This window comes from Chiloscyllium punctatum, chromosome 44 (assembly GCF_047496795.1).
Source record: "Chiloscyllium punctatum isolate Juve2018m chromosome 44, sChiPun1.3, whole genome shotgun sequence".
In the NCBI taxonomy this organism is placed as follows: Eukaryota; Metazoa; Chordata; class Chondrichthyes; order Orectolobiformes; family Hemiscylliidae; genus Chiloscyllium; species Chiloscyllium punctatum.
Genome location: NC_092782.1, coordinates 4589856 through 4614061, shown reverse-complemented (window position 1 = coordinate 4614061; position 24206 = coordinate 4589856). Strand labels below are relative to the sequence as shown.

General features: G+C 38.5%; 1 protein-coding gene across 1 annotated transcript in view; it reads right to left on the bottom strand.

The window, feature by feature from the left end:
• LOC140466676 (ATP-binding cassette sub-family D member 2-like) overlaps positions 1-24206 on the bottom strand; it is a 91806-nt gene that overhangs the window by 41491 nt on the left and 26109 nt on the right. Inside the window, exons 4-5 of the mRNA XM_072562130.1 lie at positions 16165-16333; positions 14193-14287 (exon numbers count right to left, since the gene is read on the bottom strand). Of these exons, the coding sequence (XP_072418231.1) occupies positions 14193-14287; positions 16165-16333 (264 nt within the window). The remainder of the gene's footprint in view (positions 1-14192; positions 14288-16164; positions 16334-24206) is intronic.

The window sequence follows — 24206 nt, the reverse complement described above, 5'->3', positions numbered from 1 at the left end:
GGTGATCGGTCTTAACTTTTGCCTGGCATAGTGCTCTCAGCACAGTAGCAGAGAGCCATAGAGATGTTCAGCATGGAAACCGATTCATCCTCACCAACCAGATATCCTAAATCAATCTAGTCCCATTTGCCAGCACTTGGCCTGTATCCCTCTAAATCCTTCCTATTCATATAGTCATCCAGATGTCTTTTAGATGTTGCAATTGCACCAGCCGCCACCACTTCCTCTGGCAGCTCATTCCTTCCACACACCACCCTCTGCATGAAAAAGTTGGCCCTTAGGTCTCTCAAAACCTTCCCCTCACACCTTAATCCTACACCATCTAGTTTTGGACTCCTATACCCCTGGGATAAGACCTTGTGTATTTACCCTATCTATGCTCCCCCAATTTTGTAAACCTCTATAAGGTCATCCCTCAGCCTCTGATGCTCCAGGGAAAATAACCCCAGCTTATTCAGCCTCTCCCTGTAGCTCAAACCCTCCAACTCTGGCAACATCCCTGTATATCTTTTCTGAACCTTTCAAGTTTCACAGCATCGTTCCGATAGCAGAATTGAACACAGTATTCCAAACCATGTCCTGCAACATGACCTCACAACTTCTATACTCAATGCTCTAACCAATAAAGGAAAGCATACCAAATGCATTCTTCACTCTCCTATCTACCTGCGACTCCACTTTCAAGGAGTTATGAACATGCACTCCAAGGTCTCTTTGTTCAGCAACACCCCCCAGGACCTTACTATTAAGTAAGGCCCTGATTTGCCTTTCCAAAATGCAGCACCTCATATTTATCTACCAGACATACTCAAGTAATAGTCGATCTCATGTAAAAGCTGACTCTCTATTTTTGGCCAAATAACCTGGAATTTTCCATCCATCTCATGTAAAATTCAACCTTTACAGATAACAGATCAAAGTTTATGAATCAGTGTGCCAGCCATCACGTCCCGCTCCAGTTTTCTGGTCTGCCAACTGTTCTGCTCTGCGCCCGGTCTTCCTGTCCGCTGGCTGTTGTGTTCCACTCTGGGTTTTCAGAATTACCATAATTCGTTTTTTTTTCCTTATTCGTTTAGAGATCAGTCAGGCTTCTGCTAATGATACGGTATGAATTTTGACGAGTGTGAATTTCAGCCCCTCAAAAGTAGAATCCACGTAATAGTTGACCCCATAAATTTAACCTTAAGAAGTAGTCAAAAAAATTTGACTATTACTCAAGTATATATTGTAAGTTAAATTCCATCTGCCACTCCTCGGCACTTTTGCCAATTTGATCAAGATCCCATTGTACTCTGAAGTAACCTTCTTCGTTGTCCACTACACCTCTAACTTTGGTGTCACCTGCAAACTTACTAATCATTCTCTATGTTCACATCCAAATTATTTATATAAATGACAAAAAGCAATGGATGCAGCGCCAATCCTTGTGGCACACATGACGGTTGAAGGCAGTTAATTTGGCAGATTGCCTTGCAGGACTTAAGCACCTCTGCGACTTGACACTGCTTTCAAACAATATCATATTAGCATAGGCAGGCTGGCTGGCTGGCTGGATGAGGGGCGACTGCAGGAGCAATGATACAGCGGCTGTTGTGGCAATACAAATGCTGTTATCACTTGGAATGACAACTCAGTAATACTAGTAACCTGCTCGAACACAAATTACTGGATTTCAGTGACTCCTTAGAGCAATTGGATTGGCAGTCAAAATGACAACAGTTTGATCCTGCATAGGTAGCAAGCTATGATAAAAAGGTAGCACACATCAATTTCACTACTTCAGTGTGAGCTTCTACTGCAGCGCACCTATGCTACTTGTACCTATGAGCAGAACGAGACTATTTAGTCCTTTGAGGCTGCTTCCCTTTTCAATAAGATCATTGCTTGCTGGCAGGCTTCTGCTTATGCTTCAATGGAAACTAAACATTGGCAAACAGATGCTGCATCATGGTCATCACATCACTCTGATAAGGAAGGAGATCCAGGCTCTACACCTGGAAGTCAGACACCTCATGACAAGAGGTTCTGCGCAAGTAAACCATTGCACCAAGCATGTCTGCATGTATGCTGATCAATGGTCTTCTACATACTGTCCCAATGTCTTCATCCACGTCCTCTGTTGTCAGGCTAATGAGTTTAACTTCTCACCTGAAGGACGACACCTTCAATACTACAGCACTATCTCAGTACCACACTGTTAGCCATGACTTTTGTGCACAAATCCGGATTTGGAATTTGAACTTACAGCTTTCTGACTCAGGGCAAGAGTGGTACTCACCGAGTCGCAGTTGACAAATTGAGACTGAAATCAATACAGTTATAGAAAGATGGATGCATATTATGATTTGCGCATTCAAAATTATTATTTTTACCTCCTTACTTCAGTGTTAGAGATTCTTTTAGCTTGCAAATTTGTTGCCAAAATGCTTCACTGGATCAAGAAATCTAGTGTCACTAGAGGATTTTCATGCAACCCGATATTGTTATACTGTTATTCACTTAAAGCTGATCATTTTCTTAACTCATTAAGTGCAGATTAACACAGCACTTGCATCGAGAAATTTGGAAGAATATGCTGCAGCTGTTGATGAGGTGCACTGTTAAATAGCACTGATGAGGTAGTCTTTCCTGCTGCAGAGCACATGTCCAGCTTTGCATGTTTAAGAGATTGCATTAACTGGATCACAGATCTCTGAAATAGCAGCGCTAGTGTCAAATCAGTGTAACATACTGAATGATGTCACAATCTACCTATTCTGCATACCTTCGCCAAATGCTCTCTGTGTAGGCACTAACAATCGCAACCCAACTGTCCTGTAGTTGTACCAGAAGTGTGCATGTATGTGCCATTTTAGAGACAAACATTTTTGTTTTTAATTCATTCTAGTGGTTTTTCAGAACCTGATAACATTGGATGAATCTTCCAACTCAGGTCAAAATCCCAATTTACAACCTAGATCAGACAAGATGTTGCACACTTATCTTCTGAGGACCATTCTTGCTGGACTTCAACACAGGATTCATTGTAACAGAAGCAATTCAGCAAACTACATACGCATCATTAGAGTGGATTGTTGCAAAAAAGACTCCCTATTCTTCAGGTAATGGTTACTTATTTCAGTCAGTAAAATATTTATTCAAGGCTCCAAATCCATTTTGATAGTTTCTGAGAGAAGGTTGAACATGTAAAATAATATTGGGAGATGCAAAATGTTTAACTAATAAAATATCAAGAACAAATTTGAAAGAGATTGTTCAAGTCACATTTAAAATACTAATTTTCTGTTAATAGAATCCCTACAGTGCAAAAAGATGTCACTTGACCAATCCTCATCCACCTTCCCCTCCATCCCAAAGCTAACTCACCTAACATGCACTTTCCTGGACACTATGGGGCATTTTTTTTTGTTTATTAATTCTGGCCAATTGACCTAATCTGCACATCTGTGGGAGGAAAGTAGAGCACCCAGAGGAAACCCAGGTAGACAAGGGGAGAATATGCAAACTCTCCACAAACAGTCACTGAAGGCTGAAGTCGAACCCGGGCCCCTGGCATTTTAAGGCAGCCATACTAACCGCTGTGCCACCATGTCATCCTTAATGGTATTTTAGTTTATAACATTTATTAAGAAAATATAATCAAGGGCAGCAAGTATTTTATGCATTATAACAAGGGCAATTCGAGTGTAATGCTGTGAAGATCACAGCACATCACTGTGCAAATCCAGCAGAGGGTGCAAGACAACTCTCCTGCAATTATCAATTTCAGCTTCCACAGGAAAAGCACAAAAAAACAGTCATTTAAATAAATTGAATGCAGAAATAAAACTGATGCATGCAACATCAGAAAGTCTCAAATAACATTCTTTCTTTATCCTTTCCTAAAAAAATGCTGCTGCAGTGATTTAAAGTGAAAAAAAGTGACTTGCCTACCTTATATTTTCCAAGACTTAATTGAAGTTTATTACCTACACATTAAAACAGGAACAGTGCCTTTCTACAAGATTCATTTACAGTAGCTTTGTTTGTGGCATAGTCCCAGAACAAGCCTCAGTTTCACTCAACACAAGCATCCTGCAGCGTGAATGGTTCTCATACAGTGAGGAATAAATCTGCTCATAAGCATCCAAGCACCCATGTCAGAAATGTGGAGAAAGAGAAGAAGAGACAAAAATGAACTAAAAATAACATGGAAAATAAACTTCATAGTAATAATGACAAAGATAATTAAAAAGGCTAGTGGGTTTTTTTCTTCTTTTATTCCCCCAGAGATATTAGAATGTCACTGTAATGCAAAATAAAGGAGCTCCATTTTTCTTAATTAGAATAAAAGGGAGGGCTTAAAATCAAAACAACAAAGTCTTTGGAATATTAATGCCATCAATATTTGGTGAAAGTTTGTGGGATTAAACCTTAAAAATAGAGTTTGCCTGCAAGGTGTGTTATGTCTTTCATAAGATCTCCATTGATCAGAACGGAAAACTAGCTTTCCTATTACCCAGCAATTCTAAAGCTGCCAAATGATAAGACATGTTGAATTATTTTAGATGTAGCAAGAGATTGGAGTAGTAGTAGCCTGAAATTATACTAGTCTTTGTGAGCTAACTTAAGTGCAAATGATCCTGAAAATGGGAAGTAATTACATTTGCAGCGGATGTCTAAATTACATTGTGACATGTAACATTTTAGCATTAGAATCTTCTCTGGTATGGGTCATATCTGACACAAATTAGCACAGAATTTTTATCAAGTGGTAAAAAATGGCCAAGTAAACAACAGCTTAAGCTGCTTTAATCATCTTCCATCCTTCACAACATTTATATTTATTAGGTCAGAAATGGAGATGTCCACTGATGATTGCAGTGTTCAGTTCCACTCAACTCTGGAGGTGATGTATCAGTTTGTGTCCATAAGCAGGAAGAGCTGAATGGTACTCTGTCTTGAGATGATTAAGTATGAAGCAACACCCAGACCACACGATCAGTAAGTACAATGGCTCAGTGGTTAGCACTGCTGCCTCACAGCACCAGGGTCCCAGGTTCGGTTCCAGCCTTGGGCAAGTGTGCGTGGAGTTTACACATTCTTCCTGTGTCTGCATCGGTGCTCGGGTTTCCTCCCACAGTCCAAAGATGTGCAGACCAGGTGAATTGGTAATGCTAAATTGCCCAGTGTTAGGTGCAACAGTCAGAGGAAAAGGTAGGTTACACTTCGGAGGGTCGGTGTGGACTTGTTGGGCCAAAGGCCCTGTTTCCATACTGTAAGGAATCTAATCTAATGATAATTGCCACCAAGAGAGTCTAACTAATGACCATCATATATAAAGGAAAGTCAGGAGAGGAATGGAATCTTCTCCTCTTGCCTGACTGAGTGCAATCCAATAGGATATAGAAGTTTTACACTATTCAGAACAAAGCAATGCCTTGATGGACATTCCAATCACCAACTTAAACTTTCAATTCCTGTGCCTTGGGCATAAATGCATACCATTGAGAAGATGCACTGCAGCAACTCAGACAGGAGTCTTTGACAGCTTCTTCCAAGTCCATGACCTCTACCCTCTTAGAAGGGCAATGCAAAAAAAAAGCATGGAAAACCTTCACTTCCAAGTATCTGTGAGTCTCACACTCCTGCTACATGGAAATGTAATACCATTCCTTCCAAGCATCCCCTGCAGGAACATCTTCACAAAGCAGATTGTCATATTTCAAAAGGCAGTTCATCACTAGCTTTTCAAGAGCAATTAGTGATGGGCAAAAATCCTGGACTTGCCAAAGCTAAGTGAACATTTGAACAATGCTCTTCACATACAAAGGTTTCAACATGTTCTTTCAAGCAAATAACCCCAAATACACTGAATTATTACAAGCGGCTCACAATCTTCATCAGAGCGCACAGTTCCAGGGCTTTTCTGGAGCCCTACTTCAAATACTTAGTTGCACCTACTGGCTTCTCAGACTTCACTTGGCCATTAACTATTACAGCAGCATTTTCTTTGGGATGATGCCCCCTCCCCCTGCTCCTGAGTAACTGACTGATTAATAGCTTGAAGATGGCAACTTTCTGTTCAGTCTCTGAAAAACTGGTTAAAACTGACCATTTAAGAAGCCTTGAACTGTTCTGCGTGACTTATTGGAAACTTCACAATGTGCTGCACTGTTCCTAGGCAGAACTGTACAGAACTGGGAGGCCAGCTTTCAACTCTTACCTACTCCAGAGGTGTGTAATAACATCTCTTGAGCAGAATGATTAGAAAAATAAGTTGAACGCAGCAAACATTTTCAATTCTCCAGCTGACTTCCTTTTCACAGCTGCAGCTCAGAATTCATATAGCACAAAGTTACAAAAATGGATTTCATCACACCACTTATTCTGAAAAATTGCTACTAACTTTACATGTAGTTAATCTGATTTACTGAAGAGAAAACCTACAGCACACATGCTAAGTTTAGTGAGAGTATAGCATTACTCCTCACTGGACATATGCTATCATATTCCATCCTATTTTCTTACATGGAAAACATAATCTGATACCAGCATACAAATGTCAGTTTGTGTCTCCACAAATCCCTTTCTGTTTTGTTGCTAAATTTGATGATGTATTGTGCATGTGTTTCTGAAAAAACTGCTATACCAATTGAGTCCTCTAATCAGTTTATTAACCTTGTTACTAGTTCTATACATCATGGATCCAGGATCTTTGAAGATCAGTAATCATGTATGGCAGAGACAAAGATCACGTCATCAAAATAATTGGACTCTTTCAATTGTAGCTAGAGGTCCTGCATAATCAATATGGATTCTTTTCCACTGCATTCTGGGGATTTCCATGGATGTAACAGGAGGAATGGAGAAAGGTTGTGAATTCTTGCAGAAGCTGCACATATTCCCACCTTCTCCTCAATTTCAGAGTTGAGCCCTGGCCACCAAAAAGAGCTTTGGCTATTTCCTTCATTCTGACAATGCCAATTATCTTGTATAGCCAATATTATCACAACAAAGAAAATGTGTTGAGTGATGACTTTCAGTCCTTACATGAGACATCCTGCTCATACAGTTAGTTCCACTTCCCGTGTGACATATGGCTTCAGTTCTAGGGTTGTTCCATGATCTTGCCATAAAGTCTTACGTTAATCACTGATTGTAGTGGATCATTTCTCGTGTACATCTTAATTTGTCCAGCCATTATCAGAGTGATCTTTTTGTTTGAAGTAGAAAATGTCTCCACAAGACTGATTCGTTGTCGACTCATTTGGCAAAAGCAATCTAGAGAGCCCATTCACATTCCCATGTAAATCGGATATCCTAATACTAAATGGCATGCATGTGAACTGTTAGGCAAAGGTAGGTATTGTTGCTATGGCTTGCTGCTAGAGAAGGCATCTGTGTACAAGGCCCAGATATTGTCGTAAATAGTCTATAGTTTATTAATAAAGGTAAAATCCCAGCCAGAGGAATCATCTAATGTCAAAAATAATTCCCAGAGCTTTTCTCATTTATATATATGCAGAGTTCATTTCTGCTTTAATGATCTTGATGCAAAAGCTATTGGTTTACTTTAACCATTGGGTTATATCCGAGAAACAACTGCTCCCACGCCATATGATGATGTATTGCATACTAGCTGCAAAGATAACTTTAGGTCAAAATGGATCAGGACTTCAGACTGGAGTAAAGACTCTTTGGTTCGATTAAAGGCTCTTTCAAATTCATCTTCCAGTTTCAATTTCTTGTTGTGGCATTATAAATTGTGCCGCAGCTTGAGAACGTTTGTAATATTTGGGATGAACTAGATGGATCTTTGATGATACAGACACAATTGGCTTAACTGACTCTTTTCTTGCTGTAAAAACTCTGACTCCATTTTGACCAAGAATGATATTGTAATTTAGCAAACCCAAAAGTGAACATAGTTTGCTTATACTCTTAGGTTCTGGTGCCTCAGCTTTGAAGAGGATTTGTGTCAGCCCTGAACACAAAAGACAGCCTAAATATTCAATAGATTTTTTAAAAATTACAATAATCTTTCCACGTATTTCCTCACGTTTTGAGGGCTGCCCAATGAGACTTAGCTGCTTCTAATAACATATTTTCAGGTATCAACAAGACCACTGCTTTGGTGTCCACATCCATTCTTACCAGTCTGCCAATGAGTAAGGGAATAACCCAGTATCAGTTGGCATCGCTAGCAATGGCTTGTATGTTTAATAATAGCTCTTTTTGGACTGGGGTATTTTACCATGTTGACTTTCTTTCTACTCTTCAGGTTCTGTACGTTTACTGCATGTTGTTCCTATTTTTTCCCCTCAAACACACCCATTTAATGTGCCCTTTTGCCCACAGTTTCTGTACACAGGTTCTTCATACCAGTAATTTTCTGCTGTGTGGCACTTTTTTCATATCAATGGCAGTTTTGAGTCTGCACTGATGCTTGACTCTCAGTTGCCATTTTGCTATACTCACATGCTTGAGCTTAACTGTTGAGTTTCCTTGCTAGTTCACAATTGCTACTTCTACTGCTTTAAGTCTAGGTTTCCTTCCTTCATAATCTTTCCTGGAATGCTTCACATCTTAAGTGGTTCCACTAGAAACTGGTTTAAGTTATCCCTAGATTCGCAGATTTCTGCTAGCTTGTACAAAATTGTTACAAACTGGGTGATAGACTCACTGTCATGCTGGCTAGAATCTGACCCTTCTGTGATCACCAATGGTTTTGGTGAAAAATAATTCTGACGGATTTTTACTATTCCTTCATGCATTTTGGAACCTTGCTTCTATTTGCTTCAATTTTGTTAGCTTAAGTAAAATACTGCATTCCCAGCTCTTTGTATTGCTATCAGACAGGCCTCGGTTCCAAACTTTCCTGGCTGCATAGCACAATGTATGACCAAAATTTTAGAACTACTTCACTTCTACTGACTTATTGCTGAAAATGCCTGCACCACCTAACACCCCAGCCACACCTGTGGAATCTACATCCCCAGCTCAAAACATTTCCCTTCATATTTGTTCCTTAATGTTCCCTCAGGCTGGAGCCAATGTCAAGCTTCTTCTGCGCTGTTCACTTCTCCTTGAGAGAATGTTTTGTTTCGTTGACTGTACCAGGTTCAATGCAGTGAATAAATCTTTTAACTTCTATTCCTCTTTTTATCAAAGCACTTTCGAGATCTGTAGTGAGGATCATGATTCTTTTGTTTTTAAAATGGATCAATGGATGTATCCAGTGGATCTCAAAGCTGTTTTTAACTTTGTGGCCAGTTTTTTCTTGTGTTCAGTTCAAAGAAGGACCAGGAAGTACAAGTATTAAGTTGCAGACGTTTTATTATGGCCATGTTTTAGTCTATAGGCATCTAAGTTAGACTCAGATGTTTTCCACCCAAAATAGTCAATAATGCCAACATTGCATCGTGTTATCAGACATTTATAGTGACAGTACACGTTTATATTACACGAAGAATTTTTGAAAGATTACCATCAGTGCATCCAGTATTTCTGCAGTTATTCTCTTTAAAATCGTGGAGGCAATCAGGTCCAACAGACTAATTGACCATTTAGCTGTGAGTAGCTGTGCTTATTTCCTCCTCTCACACTTATTAGCCCCTTGATCATTTAGCATTTTTGGAACATCCTTTACCATGAAGATTGATGAAAATTATTTATTTAACTGCTGTCATTTCTTAATTCCGATTATTATCTCTCCAGTCTCATTCTCTCAGGGGTCTTTGATCACTTTGGCTTTTCTCTTCCTTTTTGTTTATTTAAACAAGGCTTAAATTACTTGCTTCTTTGCCCACAGTTTATTTTCTTACTTTATTTTGGTTTATCACAACTTTTAAATATCTATTCTTTCAATCCAATATGATTTTTGACTTCCTTAGTTAACCATAGTTAGTTTATTTCCTTTTTAAAGTCCTCCTTTCTCACTGGGGTTTCCCTTTGCTGTGAGTCACAAACAACATTCTTAAATATCTGCCATTGTTCTTCAGCCATCTTTTCTGCTGAACTCCTTACCCAGTCTTCCCTCAAACCAACTCTGCCCTCACACTTATTTAAACACCTTTATTTAACAAACTGATGTGTCTAAAGGCAGGCAGGTTACCAGGAACTGAAGGATTTTATAGGAGGTAGCTGCAGAAAGGCAGAGCCATTGGTCAAAATATCCCAGAAAACCCAGTGGCCTGAAAAATCAGAAAGGTGACATCCATATTCAAGAAAGGGATTGAAATAGGAAAAATGAAACTGCATCAAATCTTTGTTATCAGCAGGGCTTGGGCACGTACTTCCTACAGGTAACAGAAAAATGTTAACACTGCTATAATAGAATACAACTATCTACTGCAAAGGGCTGTGAGATCCATCAGGACCGTCAATGGAGAAACAAAAGAAATCAGGTCTGGAATGTCTAGACCAATTAGCCTAGCATCTGTCATTGGAAAAATGCTGAAGTCCATTCTATAAGAAATAAAATGACATTTAAAAAATTTTAATATGATCAAAGTCAACGTGATTTTGTGTAAGGGAAATTAAGGAGAAAATACAGCAATGTTCATATACAAGTTGTTAGCACCGGTTAAGACCAATATGTTATCATTACTTAGCTGGCACAAAGGTAGTTAAGAGATACTGCAGAATATAACTAGAATGTTAAATGGAATGAGAAGCGATGCAATGATGTAGATAAAATTAAATGCCATTGGATAATGTAATGAGGTTGTGTGCCAACTTATGTAATTCGATATCTGAACCAGCCCTTGAATGCAGGAAACAGTATAACCCTGTGTAATTAATCAATGGATCATGCATCATCTTCTGAAGCATGCAGTTCCCCTTGTATATGGTTGAATAAAACAAATGAACAAGGAAACTTCAATCTTGTCTGATCACTGCAGATATGGAAAGAGAGGAAATCCTTTCCACTTTAGAAGTCATGCTTGAGAAATTTGCTACAGTTCTTTTGAGGATACAACAGTGTTAATAAAGAAGAATTGGGACATATCACATATTTCGACTTCCACAAGGCATTCGGTAAGATGGCACATGAAAGGTTATCACACAAACAGGAGCTCATGGCACTTGGGGGTAATATATGAGCAGGAATTGAGTTTTTAACAGAAAACAGATAGTCAGGATTCATGGGTCTTTTTTTATGTTGTAAAGATGTTCAAGTAGTCTGACATTCCAGAACAAAGCAACCGACTCAATTAGTACCACATCCATAAATATCCATTTCCTCCACTACCAATGCTCAGGAACAGCAGCATGTACCATCTATACGACACACTGTAGGAAGTCACCAAACTCCTCAGAAAGCAACTTTCAAACCCAGACTGCTTCTATCGTGAAGAACAAAGGCAGCAGAAGCCAACTCACCCCCACCTTCTCAAGGGCAACTAGGGACAGAAAAAAAAAACTGGCCCAGCCAGTGATGCCCACACCCTAAGAATGATTTTATTTTTTAAAACTTGCACTTACAGGGTAAATTTCAGGGTCATTAAAATTAATTACTTTAATATAATAAAATGTCCCAAGGTATTTGCAGGAGAAATTCAGCAAAATTTGATGTCATGCCATAAAAAGAGATTTTAGACCAAAAGCTGGTCAAAGGAGAAGATTTCCAGGTATATCTCAGAGCAAATGATGGCAGAGGCAAACTAATACAGGTAGTGAATTCTACAGCATAGGTCCTATTGTGCTCTGAACAAATTATAGCATGGCCCCAATGGTGGAGTGATTAAAATCCGGAATACTTAAGGGGCTATACTGGTGAAGCACAGAGATCTTGAAGAAGCATTTTCTACTGAAAGGCTGTGTGTTTTTGTTTTGACTATATATATTATCTCTATATTCAATAGGGAGCGTAATTAGGTTCTCCTCATCGGTACTATTTCCCTCAGGAGAGGTTCTGATGCTTGTTCACCTTCCTCTTGCAGGGAGATAGTTAACTACTTTGGTGTCTCCGCACTGAAAGACTGAGAAATCACCAGAACCTGAAGAACATACTCTTTCCCTTAACACAATTACATCGTGCACTGGTAATCTAATTCACTACATCATCAAACAAATAATGACCAGATTCTCATTTCCTAACAAAATTACAACTTCCCTTTCTTTACCAAACTAATGTTTCAGTTGTATTATGTCTCTGCTTAATAAAATTTAGATTATATTTGTTGGTATTAACCACACCACTGTTAGTGTGGTTATCTCCACATTTTCATAATACACAAGCTTCAACCTTTTACTACCAACTGTACAGAAATATTCAAAAGTGAGCTTGTAAAAGTATATAATGTTATTTGTAACAACAGGGATTATCTTTTCTCACAATAGTAGTTTCTTCCAAGATGTCAATTGGTATGTCTTATTTCTGCAGTGAGAAAATGTTTTGTTAATAATTACATTACTAACGTCTTTCCATAAATTATTTAATTTTAATATCTTTTTCTGATCACAGGATTACCATCAATTATATATTCGAATGAATACCAAAAGAGGAGGTATTAGAAGATTAACAGGCTTGAAAGTGGATACATCCTCAAACCCAGATAAGATTTATCCCATGTTGCTGTGGGATGCAACGGAGGAGATTGCAGGGGTTCTTGACATTAATTTTCAGATGTTCACTGGCCACAGGAGGGGAGTCACAGGACTGGAAGTTTGTACTACTGTTATTCAAGAAGAATGACTGGGATAAACTAAGAAACAACAGGCTAGGGTCTAAAGCCTGTGGTCAGAAAACTATTAAAAAAAATATTCTGAGGAACAAATTAATCTCCACTTGGAGAGATAAGGATTGTTCGCATAGCATTGTAAGGAGAGACTATGTCTAATAATTTTATTGAATTCTTCATGATGACGATTAGGTGTGTGGCTGAGGCTACTGCAATTGATGCAGTCTTCTGGACATCAGTAAGGCTTGTGACAATGTCTCACATGGCAGACTAGCTAAGAACCTAACAGTTTAGTGGATCCATTGCAATTTAGCAAATTGGATCCAAAATGACTTAGTTGCTCGAAGCAAAGGGCGATGGTATTTGTAACTGGAATCCTGTATCCAGTGACATCCCATGAGCTCAGTGCAAGTTCACTTGCTGTTTGTTAAATACTTTAATGATCTAAACATGAATGTAGGAAGTTTGATTAGTAGGTTCACAGTGACACGAAAATTGATGGTGTGGTAAATAGCACAGAGGAAAACTTTAAACTACACAATAAGCAGAACAGTGGACAAAGAAACTAAATCCTGAAAAGTGAGGGGTGATGCATTGGAGAGGACTGGCAAGGTGGGAAGTACATATTGAATGCTAAAGCAGTACAGAGAATCTGTGCATGCCCACAAATTCTTGAAAGCAACTGGATAAGGTGGTTAAGGAGGCACTTGGGAGACTTGCCTTTGTTAATCAAGACATTGATACAAGAGCAATGAGGTTATAATGAAATCGTATGCAACATTAGTTAGATCACAGGTAGAGTACTGCGTGCAGTTTGGTCACTGTAAGAAGAATGAGATTATACAAGAGAGGATGCAGAAGAGGTTCACCAAGATATCGTCTGGAATGGAGCAATTTAGCTATGATGAGAAACCAGATAGGCAGGGGTATTTTCCCTGGAGCTGAGAAGGCTTACAGGATATCTGATTGAGATGTACCAAGTTTGAGGGGCATGGACATGGTAAAGAGGGAGAAACCTATCCTCTTAGTAGAGGGGTAAATACCTCAGGGGCACAACTTTAAAGCAAGGAGCAGCTGGTTTAGAAGGCACTAGAGGGAAGAAAAATCACCCAGCGGATTGTGGGTATCTGGAACTCACTGCATACAAAAGAGCAGTAGAGGCAGGAATCTTCAAGATATCGAGGAACTGTTTAGATGTACACTTGAAATGCCATTGCATTCAAGATCATGGGCCAAGTGCTGGAAAGTTGAAAGTGCTAGATAGAATAAATAGGTATTTGATGACCAGCCAGAAGTTAATGGTCTGGGGGTTTCCATGCTTTAAAAACTCTGACTCTCTTCACGTTTGAAATAAGTTTGCAATGGTTAGTTGACTCCTTAATGTTTGTACAAATACCAAGTGTGAAGCTGCAGTTGAATGCTTAGAAATAGTACACTATATGTTTCTGTAATGTGGAAAAATACAATAGTAAAGTCTAATCAACATTACGTGAAATATGCTTGGTTTTAATATTTAAAGCTTACCTTGAAGTTTAAACTGGAAATGACAACCTCTCCATTTGGGGTAATAATTGGGACATTTTCACAAATAATTCCTACATCAACGTCAATAACTTGTCCTAACAGGTAAAATAAAATAATGAAAGCATTTCACAAAACAGCATAGAAAACCATTATGCTTGCATCTAATGAAAGGTCATTGATCATGCTCGACTTAACTTCAATACCCATTGCAGTGAAGTATTTCCTAGCTATGCAATTCCTTGTTTGAAAATATTCTGACTTAATCACCGTTTCTTGTTTCTGTATGAACTCAAATCGATGCCCTCGTTACCGATATATCAACCAATTAAATCTTTCATTATTTTCTGAAATATTTGCATAATTGTAAATATAGCTACACTTTTTCAGAACACCTCCCATCGTAGCTGTTTTCTTTCCTCACATCATTCTTATTACTCCCCGTTCTACCATTTCCAAACTCTGGATGTGGTGCAGTGTTATAACTGCTATCCATTCAAAGCCTTCTGTAGGCTCCTCATAATTTCCTTGCTTGTTAAAATGAATTCAGCCCCAATACTCTTTTAGTACGTTAGTTTTCATTTAAATTCTCCTTTTTAAATATCAGTTGGAAATCCAAGATGTGTCTTCCTTTGCTCCACTGAAAACTCAATTTTAAACAGATTCTGCTGTTTCCCACAACATAGTACTTCACATTTATCTGTTAACTTATATTTGTTGCTTCAACAAAGGGAATCTTATCACGAACTTTGCTATATGAACATTTAGAATAGGTATTTGCATTCCTTTTAAATGGTGAGTGTTACACAACTCTGAGATACAGACAGATTAGATTAGATTACTTATAGTGTGGAAACAGGCCCTTCAGCCCAACAAGTCCACACCAACCCTCCGAAGAGCAATCCACCCAGACCTACTCCCCTACACCTAACACTACAGGCAATTTAATATGGCCAATTCACCTAACCTGCACATCTTTTGACTGTGGGAGGAAACCGGAGCACCCAGAGGAAACCCAGGCAGACATAGGGAAGAATGTCCAAACTCCGCACAGAGAGTTGCCTGAGGCGGGAATTGAACCCAGGTCTCTGGCGCTGTGAGGCAGCAGTGCTAATCACAGTGCCACCATGCCGCATTGGAGTATCTGAATGCATGAAACACAGAAGGTTAGTATGCAGGTACAGCAAGTAATCCGAAGTGCTAATAGAATGTTATGATTGTTTGAATGTTATGATTTAATCCAAGAATAGGGAGGTCATACAGTCCATTATCTTGAGTACAGTGCATAATACTGGTCACCATACTTATGAAAAGATGTCAATGTGTTGGAACCCGTTCAGAAGTTTTCAAGACCAACACAGAGAATGAGTAGGCTGCCTTATGAGGAAAGGCTAAACAGGTTAGACCTGTATCCTGTGGAATTTAAAACAGTGAGATGTGACTTAAGTGAAACCCTATAAGATCCTGAGGGGACTTAACTAGGTAAATGTGGAAAGCATGTTCCCTCTTGTGGAAGAATCTATAACTAGGGGACATAGTTTAAAACTTAGGGTGGTGTCCCCATTTAAAACAGAGATGAAAAAATATTATTTCTCTTACAGGGTTGACAGTCTTTGGAATTCCCTTCCACAAAAGGTAGCGGATGAAAAATCTTTAAATATTTTTAAGGCAGAGGTAGATAGATTCTTGATTATCAAAAGAATGAAAGATTATCAGAGATATGCAAGAGTGTAAAGTTGAGTGTTGCAGTCTCAGCAACCAGTTTATCGAAGCTATCACAAAAGTTATGGTCAAAATTCAAGCCATACTGCCCAAATGGTTCAACAGTAAATTATTTAATATTTGTGAATTATGCATTCTGATTGATAATTTAGAGTTATATATTTGAATTTCAACATTTTAAAATTTGAAATTAACACAAAACTGAAAAAAACTAATATTTTGTTTGAACACTGTGCTCATTTACAATGATTACCTTTTTGTTCTGAAGGAACTTCAATGTGGAATCCATGTTTAGCTACTTTGGTGCAGTCAGTTTCCATTTCTTGATTGATTGTGGACCTCTTGTATATTCCTCTCTGAACTTCTTCAAAAACAGAAAATAAGTTGTGCACTCTGGCTGTGTAGCCTGCCAATTCAGTGATCTACCAAGTTAAAAAAATATAGAAAATATTCAACACAGGACCTTTTTGATCTGGATACAAAACAGCAGATTCATTTAAAGTATGTATTGGTATATGATTTGCTGAACTGTTTTCACACGGGAAGGAACTTCCACAATAATACATCTAACACCATTGCATACAATTGTGTCAAGTTCCAAGGGCAGGATGCACTGCAGGTCATTACTTGTGCAGCCCCAATAGTCTTCAATACGATTACTGAAGAATGTCATTTACCATCAGTAATTTAAAGTGAATATTTTACCACTATTTTATTGCCACTGGGCCACAACATTGACTAATTGCAACAATGTGTTGGTAACTCATTAAGTAGTATGAAGAATGCTTCATTGTTGTGGTCATGTTCGCCGAGCTGGGAATTTGTCTTGCAAACGTTTTGTCCCCTGTCTAGGTGACATCCTCAGTGCTTGGGAGCCTCCTGTGAAGCGCTTCTGTGCTGTTTCCACCGGCATTTATAGTGGCTTGTCTCTGCCGCTTCCGGTTGTCAGTTCGAGCTGTCCAATGTAGTGGCCGGTATATTGGGTCCAGGTCGACAAAACTAATGTAGTGTACAAAATCCCATGCAAGGACTGCACAAAACACTACATCGAACAAACAGGAAGACAGTTAACGATCCGTATCCATGAACACCAACTAGCCACGAAACGACACGAGCAGCTATCCTTAGTAGCCACACACACAGTCGACAAGCAACATGAATTCGACTGGGACAACACTACCATTATAGGGCAAGCCAAACAGAGAACAGCCAGGGAATTCCTAGAGGCATGGCACTCATCCACTGATTCAATCAACAAACACATCGACCTGAACCCAATATACCGGCCACTACAGCGGACAGCTCGAACTGACAACCGGAAGCGGCAGAGACAGGCCACTATAAATGCCGGAGGAAACAGCACAGAAGCGCTTCACAGGAGGCTCCCAAGCACTGAGGATGTCACCTAGACAGGGGACGAAACGTTTGCAAGACAAATTCCCAGCTCGGCGAACAGAACCACAACAACGAGCACCCGAGCTACAAATCTTCTCCCAAACTTAGAATGCTTCATCTTGAGCTTTAAGCTAACAGTGCAGTTTGTATATTGAGATATTGTCCTCGAGTATTTTGGTTCGCAGACACACATGCACTGTTACCGAAGCTGCAAGTTCTTAATTTCTGTACTGATACATTCTCTATTTACATCTGCACATATCACATTATCAAAAATAACATTCTCTTCACATGTTCACTCAAGAGAGATTTTCTCTCTTACTGATGTCTGATCTACATGAAACTCATTACATCACATTTCTCCACACTTCTGCCTAGATGGTCGACATATTCCAGTAGTTTTACTTAAACAGTCTTTAGAATCATTAACGAATTTAACATTTTTCCCTTTCATCTTTAACATTTCCAAATAATTGCTCATGCCTTCTCTTTTTGGTTGTGCATCTCTATTCAGTCTCCAAGAAAAACTCATACTCTAGCTTGTGTGGACATAGTTTACATATTCTGATACCAAAACTTTTCTGATGACTGTTGGGGTCCACCATGAAAACTTGTTCTTGGAATAATGCATCCTGGAAATGTAATTGTTGGCGTCCAGAATTAACATGTCTCATTTAGTGGAAGGTCTGCATTCTGAACAGCCTGAACTTCTAGTTGTATCTCTTCTTCAATTAACTTTGAATGAGGGTGTCATCCATATGCAAATTGTTCCCCCATTTCCCTTCCAGGATTCTCAACAATGCTCTTTGGAAAATCCCTGGCATAGAGGTGATTCCAAATGATCAACTATTGAAGCAATAGTGTCCAAATGGCACAATATACATCAGCAATCTTGACACTTTTTCGAAGGGCATCTGCCTAAACTCACTATTTGCATCCAGTTCTACTGAACAAACTGCTTGTTCTCAATTTTGTCAACCAATGTTAATATTTTCAATTCTGCCCTTGGGCAACTATTTTTGTGGAGTTTGCACATTCTCCCTGTGTCTGCATGGGATTCCACCGGGTGCTCTGGCTTCCTTCCACAGTCCAAAGATGCGCAAATTAGATGGAATGGTCACGTTAAATTGTCTATTGTGTTTTAGGGATATGTAGGTTAGGTGCATCAGCCATGGGACACATAGGGTTACAGGATAAGTGCAGGGGGATGGGTCGAAGTGGGATGCTCTTCAGAGTGTTGGTGTTGACTTGTTGACCCAGGTGGCCATTTCCACACTATAGGGATTGTTACACACACACACAGTCTTCGTTCTTCACCTATACTGGGGACATTACTTGCCCTTAGCACCATAGTGTCAGTACCCAATGGATACCAATCATGCTAACTAAAATTTCATTTTTCCCATCAAAGAATGAGGAATCTTCCTGGGAGTGCACAAGCAGATGGATTCAGTACCGTCCTATAGAGTAATATGATACTCCTGTTTCATTCAGAAATATTAACGATGTGGCATTGAAATACTGACCCATTTTGGGCCTTGATTTTTGCAGTGCAGAAAATTGGGTGTTCCAAGTGTTAAAGCCTCCCTGGATTAAAACAATGAAAACTCTCATACCAACAATCATATAATCGGTAATTAATACTTCCTCAAAAATTCCATGTTTGCAAAATTCTGCTACTCAGCATAAATCCAATACTCAATATAAATCCATTACAAGGCTTCTTTTGATTCTCCCAAATGCTGATATCTCATTAAATCTCACCCATCATCAGTAGTTATTTTACACATTGAATGCTCTGAATTGGTGCATCACACACCATAATGCTTTCTTCCACATTTTGTTTTACCAGTCATCAACTACTGGAGCCACAGAATATAGGGGCCGCACAGTAGTCCTGTGGTTGGCATAGTGGTTAGACCAGCTGCCCCACAGCACAAAATTTGAATCCAGTCTTGGCAGACTGTCTGGGATTTGCATTTCTCCCCATGCCTGCCTGGGTTTCTGCTGGGTGCTCTAGTCTGTCCACAATCCAATAACATGTAGGTTAGGTGGATTGGCCGTGGTAAGTGCATGGTTACTGGGATAGGGTGGAGTGGCAGGATGCTCTTTGAAGAGTCAGTGCAGACTTCATGGCCCAAACGGCCTCAATCTGCACTGCAGGATTCAGTGAATATGTGCTGACTTGATAGTACTGCTGTTTCACATGTAAATCTAAAGGAGTTCTATAGTATTGAAATTGCTATTTCCAGTGCTTCCATTTCTGGCGTCCTTGTTGACCTTCTGCATTATGAAATGAGTGAGGTAATGGTTCCTCACCAGACTCACTGTCTCTATGGACTACCAGCCTGACTAACTTTAGTGGATACTTAGATTTTTCCTTCTTCGTGTTGAAGTGTTCTGATCTTATGTTTATCCATTTCAGAGTATTGCTGGTTTACAGTTAACTTTTAAAGTCTTCCAAAGTTGCTTTTCCTACCCTTTGGAGTCATTTCACTGTGCAGCTTCATCGTAGAAGTGTTCCAAGGTCTTTTGCCCTATCTTCAGAATTTTCCAACTTATTTCCCCACCAAGTTTTCCAAGATCCTGGCTGGCCTACAAAGTCTTCCTACTTCTGACAGAGTTACACCTTTAAAAGTATTTTAAGGCGATGTCTTGCCTTCAGAATTTTTCTATTTCAGCTATGCCCCTCAGACTTGGTTTTAGTTTCAGATCCTGGTTCTGGAATTATTTCCCCTAACTACCATCATGAACCAACCCAGCTAACTGCTCATTGAAGTATTGGTATGGAGTATCTTAAGCTGCAGGTGTCACCTAGGATTGAGTGACATGCATCCAAGAATACTGAAAAAAGATAGAGTAGAAATTACAGAATCATTGACAATAATCTTTCAATTTTCCCTGGTGCCAGAGGACTGAGGATTGAAACAAAACACCCTTGTTCAAATGCCTAGCAATTGCAGGGAAGTCAGTTTAGCTTTGCTGGGGAAACTTCTAGAAACAATAATTCTTCATAGAATTAATAATCAAATGGAAAAATAAAAGTTCACTCAGAAGAGACAGCACAGATTTATTAAAGGAAAATAGCGTCTAATTTTGAGTCTAATTTTTGAAGGAGTAAAACTAAAGATTGACTCAGCATACACTGAGATGTTTATTACAATGACATACAACAGAAATGTAAGGCAAGTTATGGTATAAAACAAACAGCAACATCATGGATACAAAACTTTGAGGGAGAGGAAACAAAAAAGGAATAACTAATGGGTATTTTTGGGCTGGAAGGTAGTTATAGTTGAATATCCCATCAGTCAGTATTGGGATCCTTGATTTTCCTGACATAAATTATCTAGATCTTGGTGGGCAGGAGACAACACAAAACTCTGGAGAATTGCAAACGGTGGGAAGAACAATGTCAGTCTTAAAAGGACATTAACGAGTTGGTGGATGTGCAGATAAGTGGCAAATAAATTTCAACATGGAATAGTGTGATATGATGCATCTTGGTACAAGAAAGATAGAGAGACATAACAAAATTAAGAGTACTATTCTAATGCATGTGCAGGACCACAATAAACTGTGCGCAATCACATGCATAGGTTATTAAAGTTTGGAAGACAAGTAGAGAGAGCTGTCAATGAAGCATACAGTATTCTAAGATTTTTTTTAAAAATAAGGGCAGAATGCAAGAGCAGAGAGGCTATTATTATAATATGCATTGGTTAACTTGAGGGGGAGCACTGTACCCCAGTCCTGGGTGCCACACTATAGAAAGGGTATGAATACATCAGAGAAAGTGCAGAAGATGTTGGTGAGAATGATTCTAGGGGTGAGAAACATCACTTATTAGGATATTTTGGAGAAATTGTAACTGTTTTCATTGGAGATGAGAAGGCTAAGGCAGGGGAGTTGGTAAAGACTTGTAAAATCATGATGGGTCTGGACAGAGTAGATAGGGAGAAAATGTTCCGCTTGTAAAAAGATCAAGAGCAAAACTTGGAGTCTTAAAGCGATTTGCAAATGAGAGATAAGAATTTTATTTTTTTCATATAGTGAGTAGATGGAGTCTGGAATGCACCTTTAGGAAGTGTGAAGGCAGATTCAATTGATGCAATCAAGGGAAAGTCAGATAATTATTTAATATAAACAATGTGCAGGGTCACCAGGAAAAGGCAAGAGACTCTCATTATTAAATGCAGATGCAGGACCAATAGGCCAAATGTACACTGTAACAATTTCATGATTGACATACTGAGTCAGCTTGCTCCTTATCTCTAAGTAAGGCTCTTCAATTCTTTATGTACTATAACACTCCTTTATTTATAGGTGCTCATTGTAGGTTATCAAACATAGCTCTCTTATATTGCGTTGAAAGATCTCCCTCTTTACATGCTCATTCTCGACAGGCTGGTATCTTTTCTCTTTCTTCAGTCACGGGATCAGTTACATAACGGTAAAATTATAAAAATCTCATTACACCTCACAGAAGAAATTCAAGATTGCAATAAATGTTCCCTGCTCCACCTTTAGGCAGCTTTAGCTATAAGGCAGTTATTTTGTTAGATCAGTAGCAAAAACGCTCTACTTCGAAACTAAAGATCAGTCATTACACCTGCAATTATGTCAATAGTGAAACAGTGTGTGATATTTAAAAAGGTAACAAATAAATGCTATACTGTAAACACAACTAGTTTTGACAATTACATCATAACTGTCAAAAAAATTAATTTTAAACCAAAATAACTGTACATTAAATACAATACAGAGCTTTCGAACCCACCAAATAATGTGTTGTAAGCGAATGTCTTAAAAATGCTTATGTAATTGATTCAAAATCAGTGCCTAAGTATATGACAGATAATTAGTTTCCACTCTTACAGAAATTTAAACTGATCATCATAAATGACATTATTGATTTAGATTCAGAATAAGTTTACTCCTTGAAATAATTCTGGGCATTGTTTTTCATTGAGGCAGATTTTATGCATCAAACATTTAAGATGTAAAAGGTCCCAAAACGATACACAAATGTAATACAGTGGAACACAATCACACATAACTGCTCTTTATAATTCAATGCCAGTGAATATCATAATATATACTAAAATTTGATTTGTAATAATTTGTTCTAATTGCACTCTGTCGTATCATATTACATCATTAAAATGCACGACTGTTTTCCCCAAACATATAATAATCTTCTATTTTGGATACAAAGGCCTAAAGAAATTACATACATCTCAGATTTTGTGGAAGAATTAAAATATTACAGGAGTCATGACTTGAGAATGAGACATTGCACTTTAGTGAAAGTTCTTTTTGATGATTACATCTTTCGTGACAAAAAGAAAATTTTCACATGAACTGGTAATAAATAACATGCCAATTAACCTCACAACCAGCTAAAATCTCACTTAGCACATCCATAATAAAGACCGATGACCAAAATTATTCTCAATCCTCAGTCAGAACAGCTCAGGAATTGGGGTATATTCATTAGACACATAGAAGCTAGAAAGAAATGTGACAAAAGTTGTTTATGTATGCATTAGACACTAAGCAATTTGATTGAGTTATTAAGATGCCTAGTAGTGGTCGAATCCAAGAGGCATGCATAAATCTAGGGAAAAGACTGCATTTAGATAGTTCTTTTCACAGTGGAGTTTTGTTGGTGGGATGAAATGCTGAAGCACGGAGTAAGCTATAGCAAGTTCTGAAAGGTAGCCATTTCTAGTTATGAGAATAGACTAGAATCCCTACAGTGCGGAAGCAGGCCTTTTGGTCTATCAAGTCCACATCAACCCTCCAATGATCAACCCACTCAGACCCATTATCCTCCATTGACAGTTCATTAGCCTTCACATCCTTGAACACTATGGGCAATTTAGTATTGCCAATCCATCTAACCTGCACATCCTTGGATTGTGGAAGGAAACCCACGCAGACACAGGGAGAATGTGCAAACTCCACACAGACAATCACCCAAGGGTGGAATTGAAACATTATGAGGTAGCAATGTTAACCACTGAGCCATCGTTCCACCACAAAAGGTATATTATAGATTAGCTGGGTTCGGAGCATTCATGGATTACCATGATTAAATTAGAGCTTTGTTTGAAAAAAATGCTCTCATGTTTTCTTTTAAATTGGCCTCTATTGTGTTTGTCTTTTCTAGAGCTTGACTGAAGAATGGAATATGCCAAGATGTATGTGGTTTCCCAGTATCTGAATGAACTGTCAATGTTTTTTTTCCAGTTTGAACAACTAGTATAGCAGGAGTGAACATTTTTATGTTGCTATAATAAGGTACCGGCCCTTACCCACATCACAGGCAAGCAATCATTTTCATCTAAACAGCCTTTTTAAGCAGAAATGCCTAAACTAAAACCTATTGGAGGCTGTATGAAGAAAACTCAAGTCTTTCTGAACCAAATACTTAGCAATTCCCAATTGAATATGCATGTTGAATTTAGGAATCAGAAGAGAAAAATATTAAAATAAATCTAACTCTAAATTAACCTAAAAGTTAACCTAAAATGCATAAAATTAAGAACTTTTGATTGACTACTGGTTATCTTAATAAAGAAGCTGAGACATTATATTTGAAATAATATCATTGATAACCATGATGTGCATATTGAGACAGATTTAGAGCATTATGATGCATTTTTTTGTTACAATTATTTAAAACTGCGAAGTGCCATATAATGATTACATTTGAATCCCTATAATAAAAACAAAGCTCTTACTTTTCCAGGCTAGATTTCTTTTTAGGCCTTTCTCAATCAAACAAAGTGGGGATCCGCAAATGAGCTGTTAAAAAACCAGATTTGGCTCAAGAGCCACAAGTCAAAGATCCCCGAACTACATATTTTCCATTTATCCCAAACAAAAATCTAT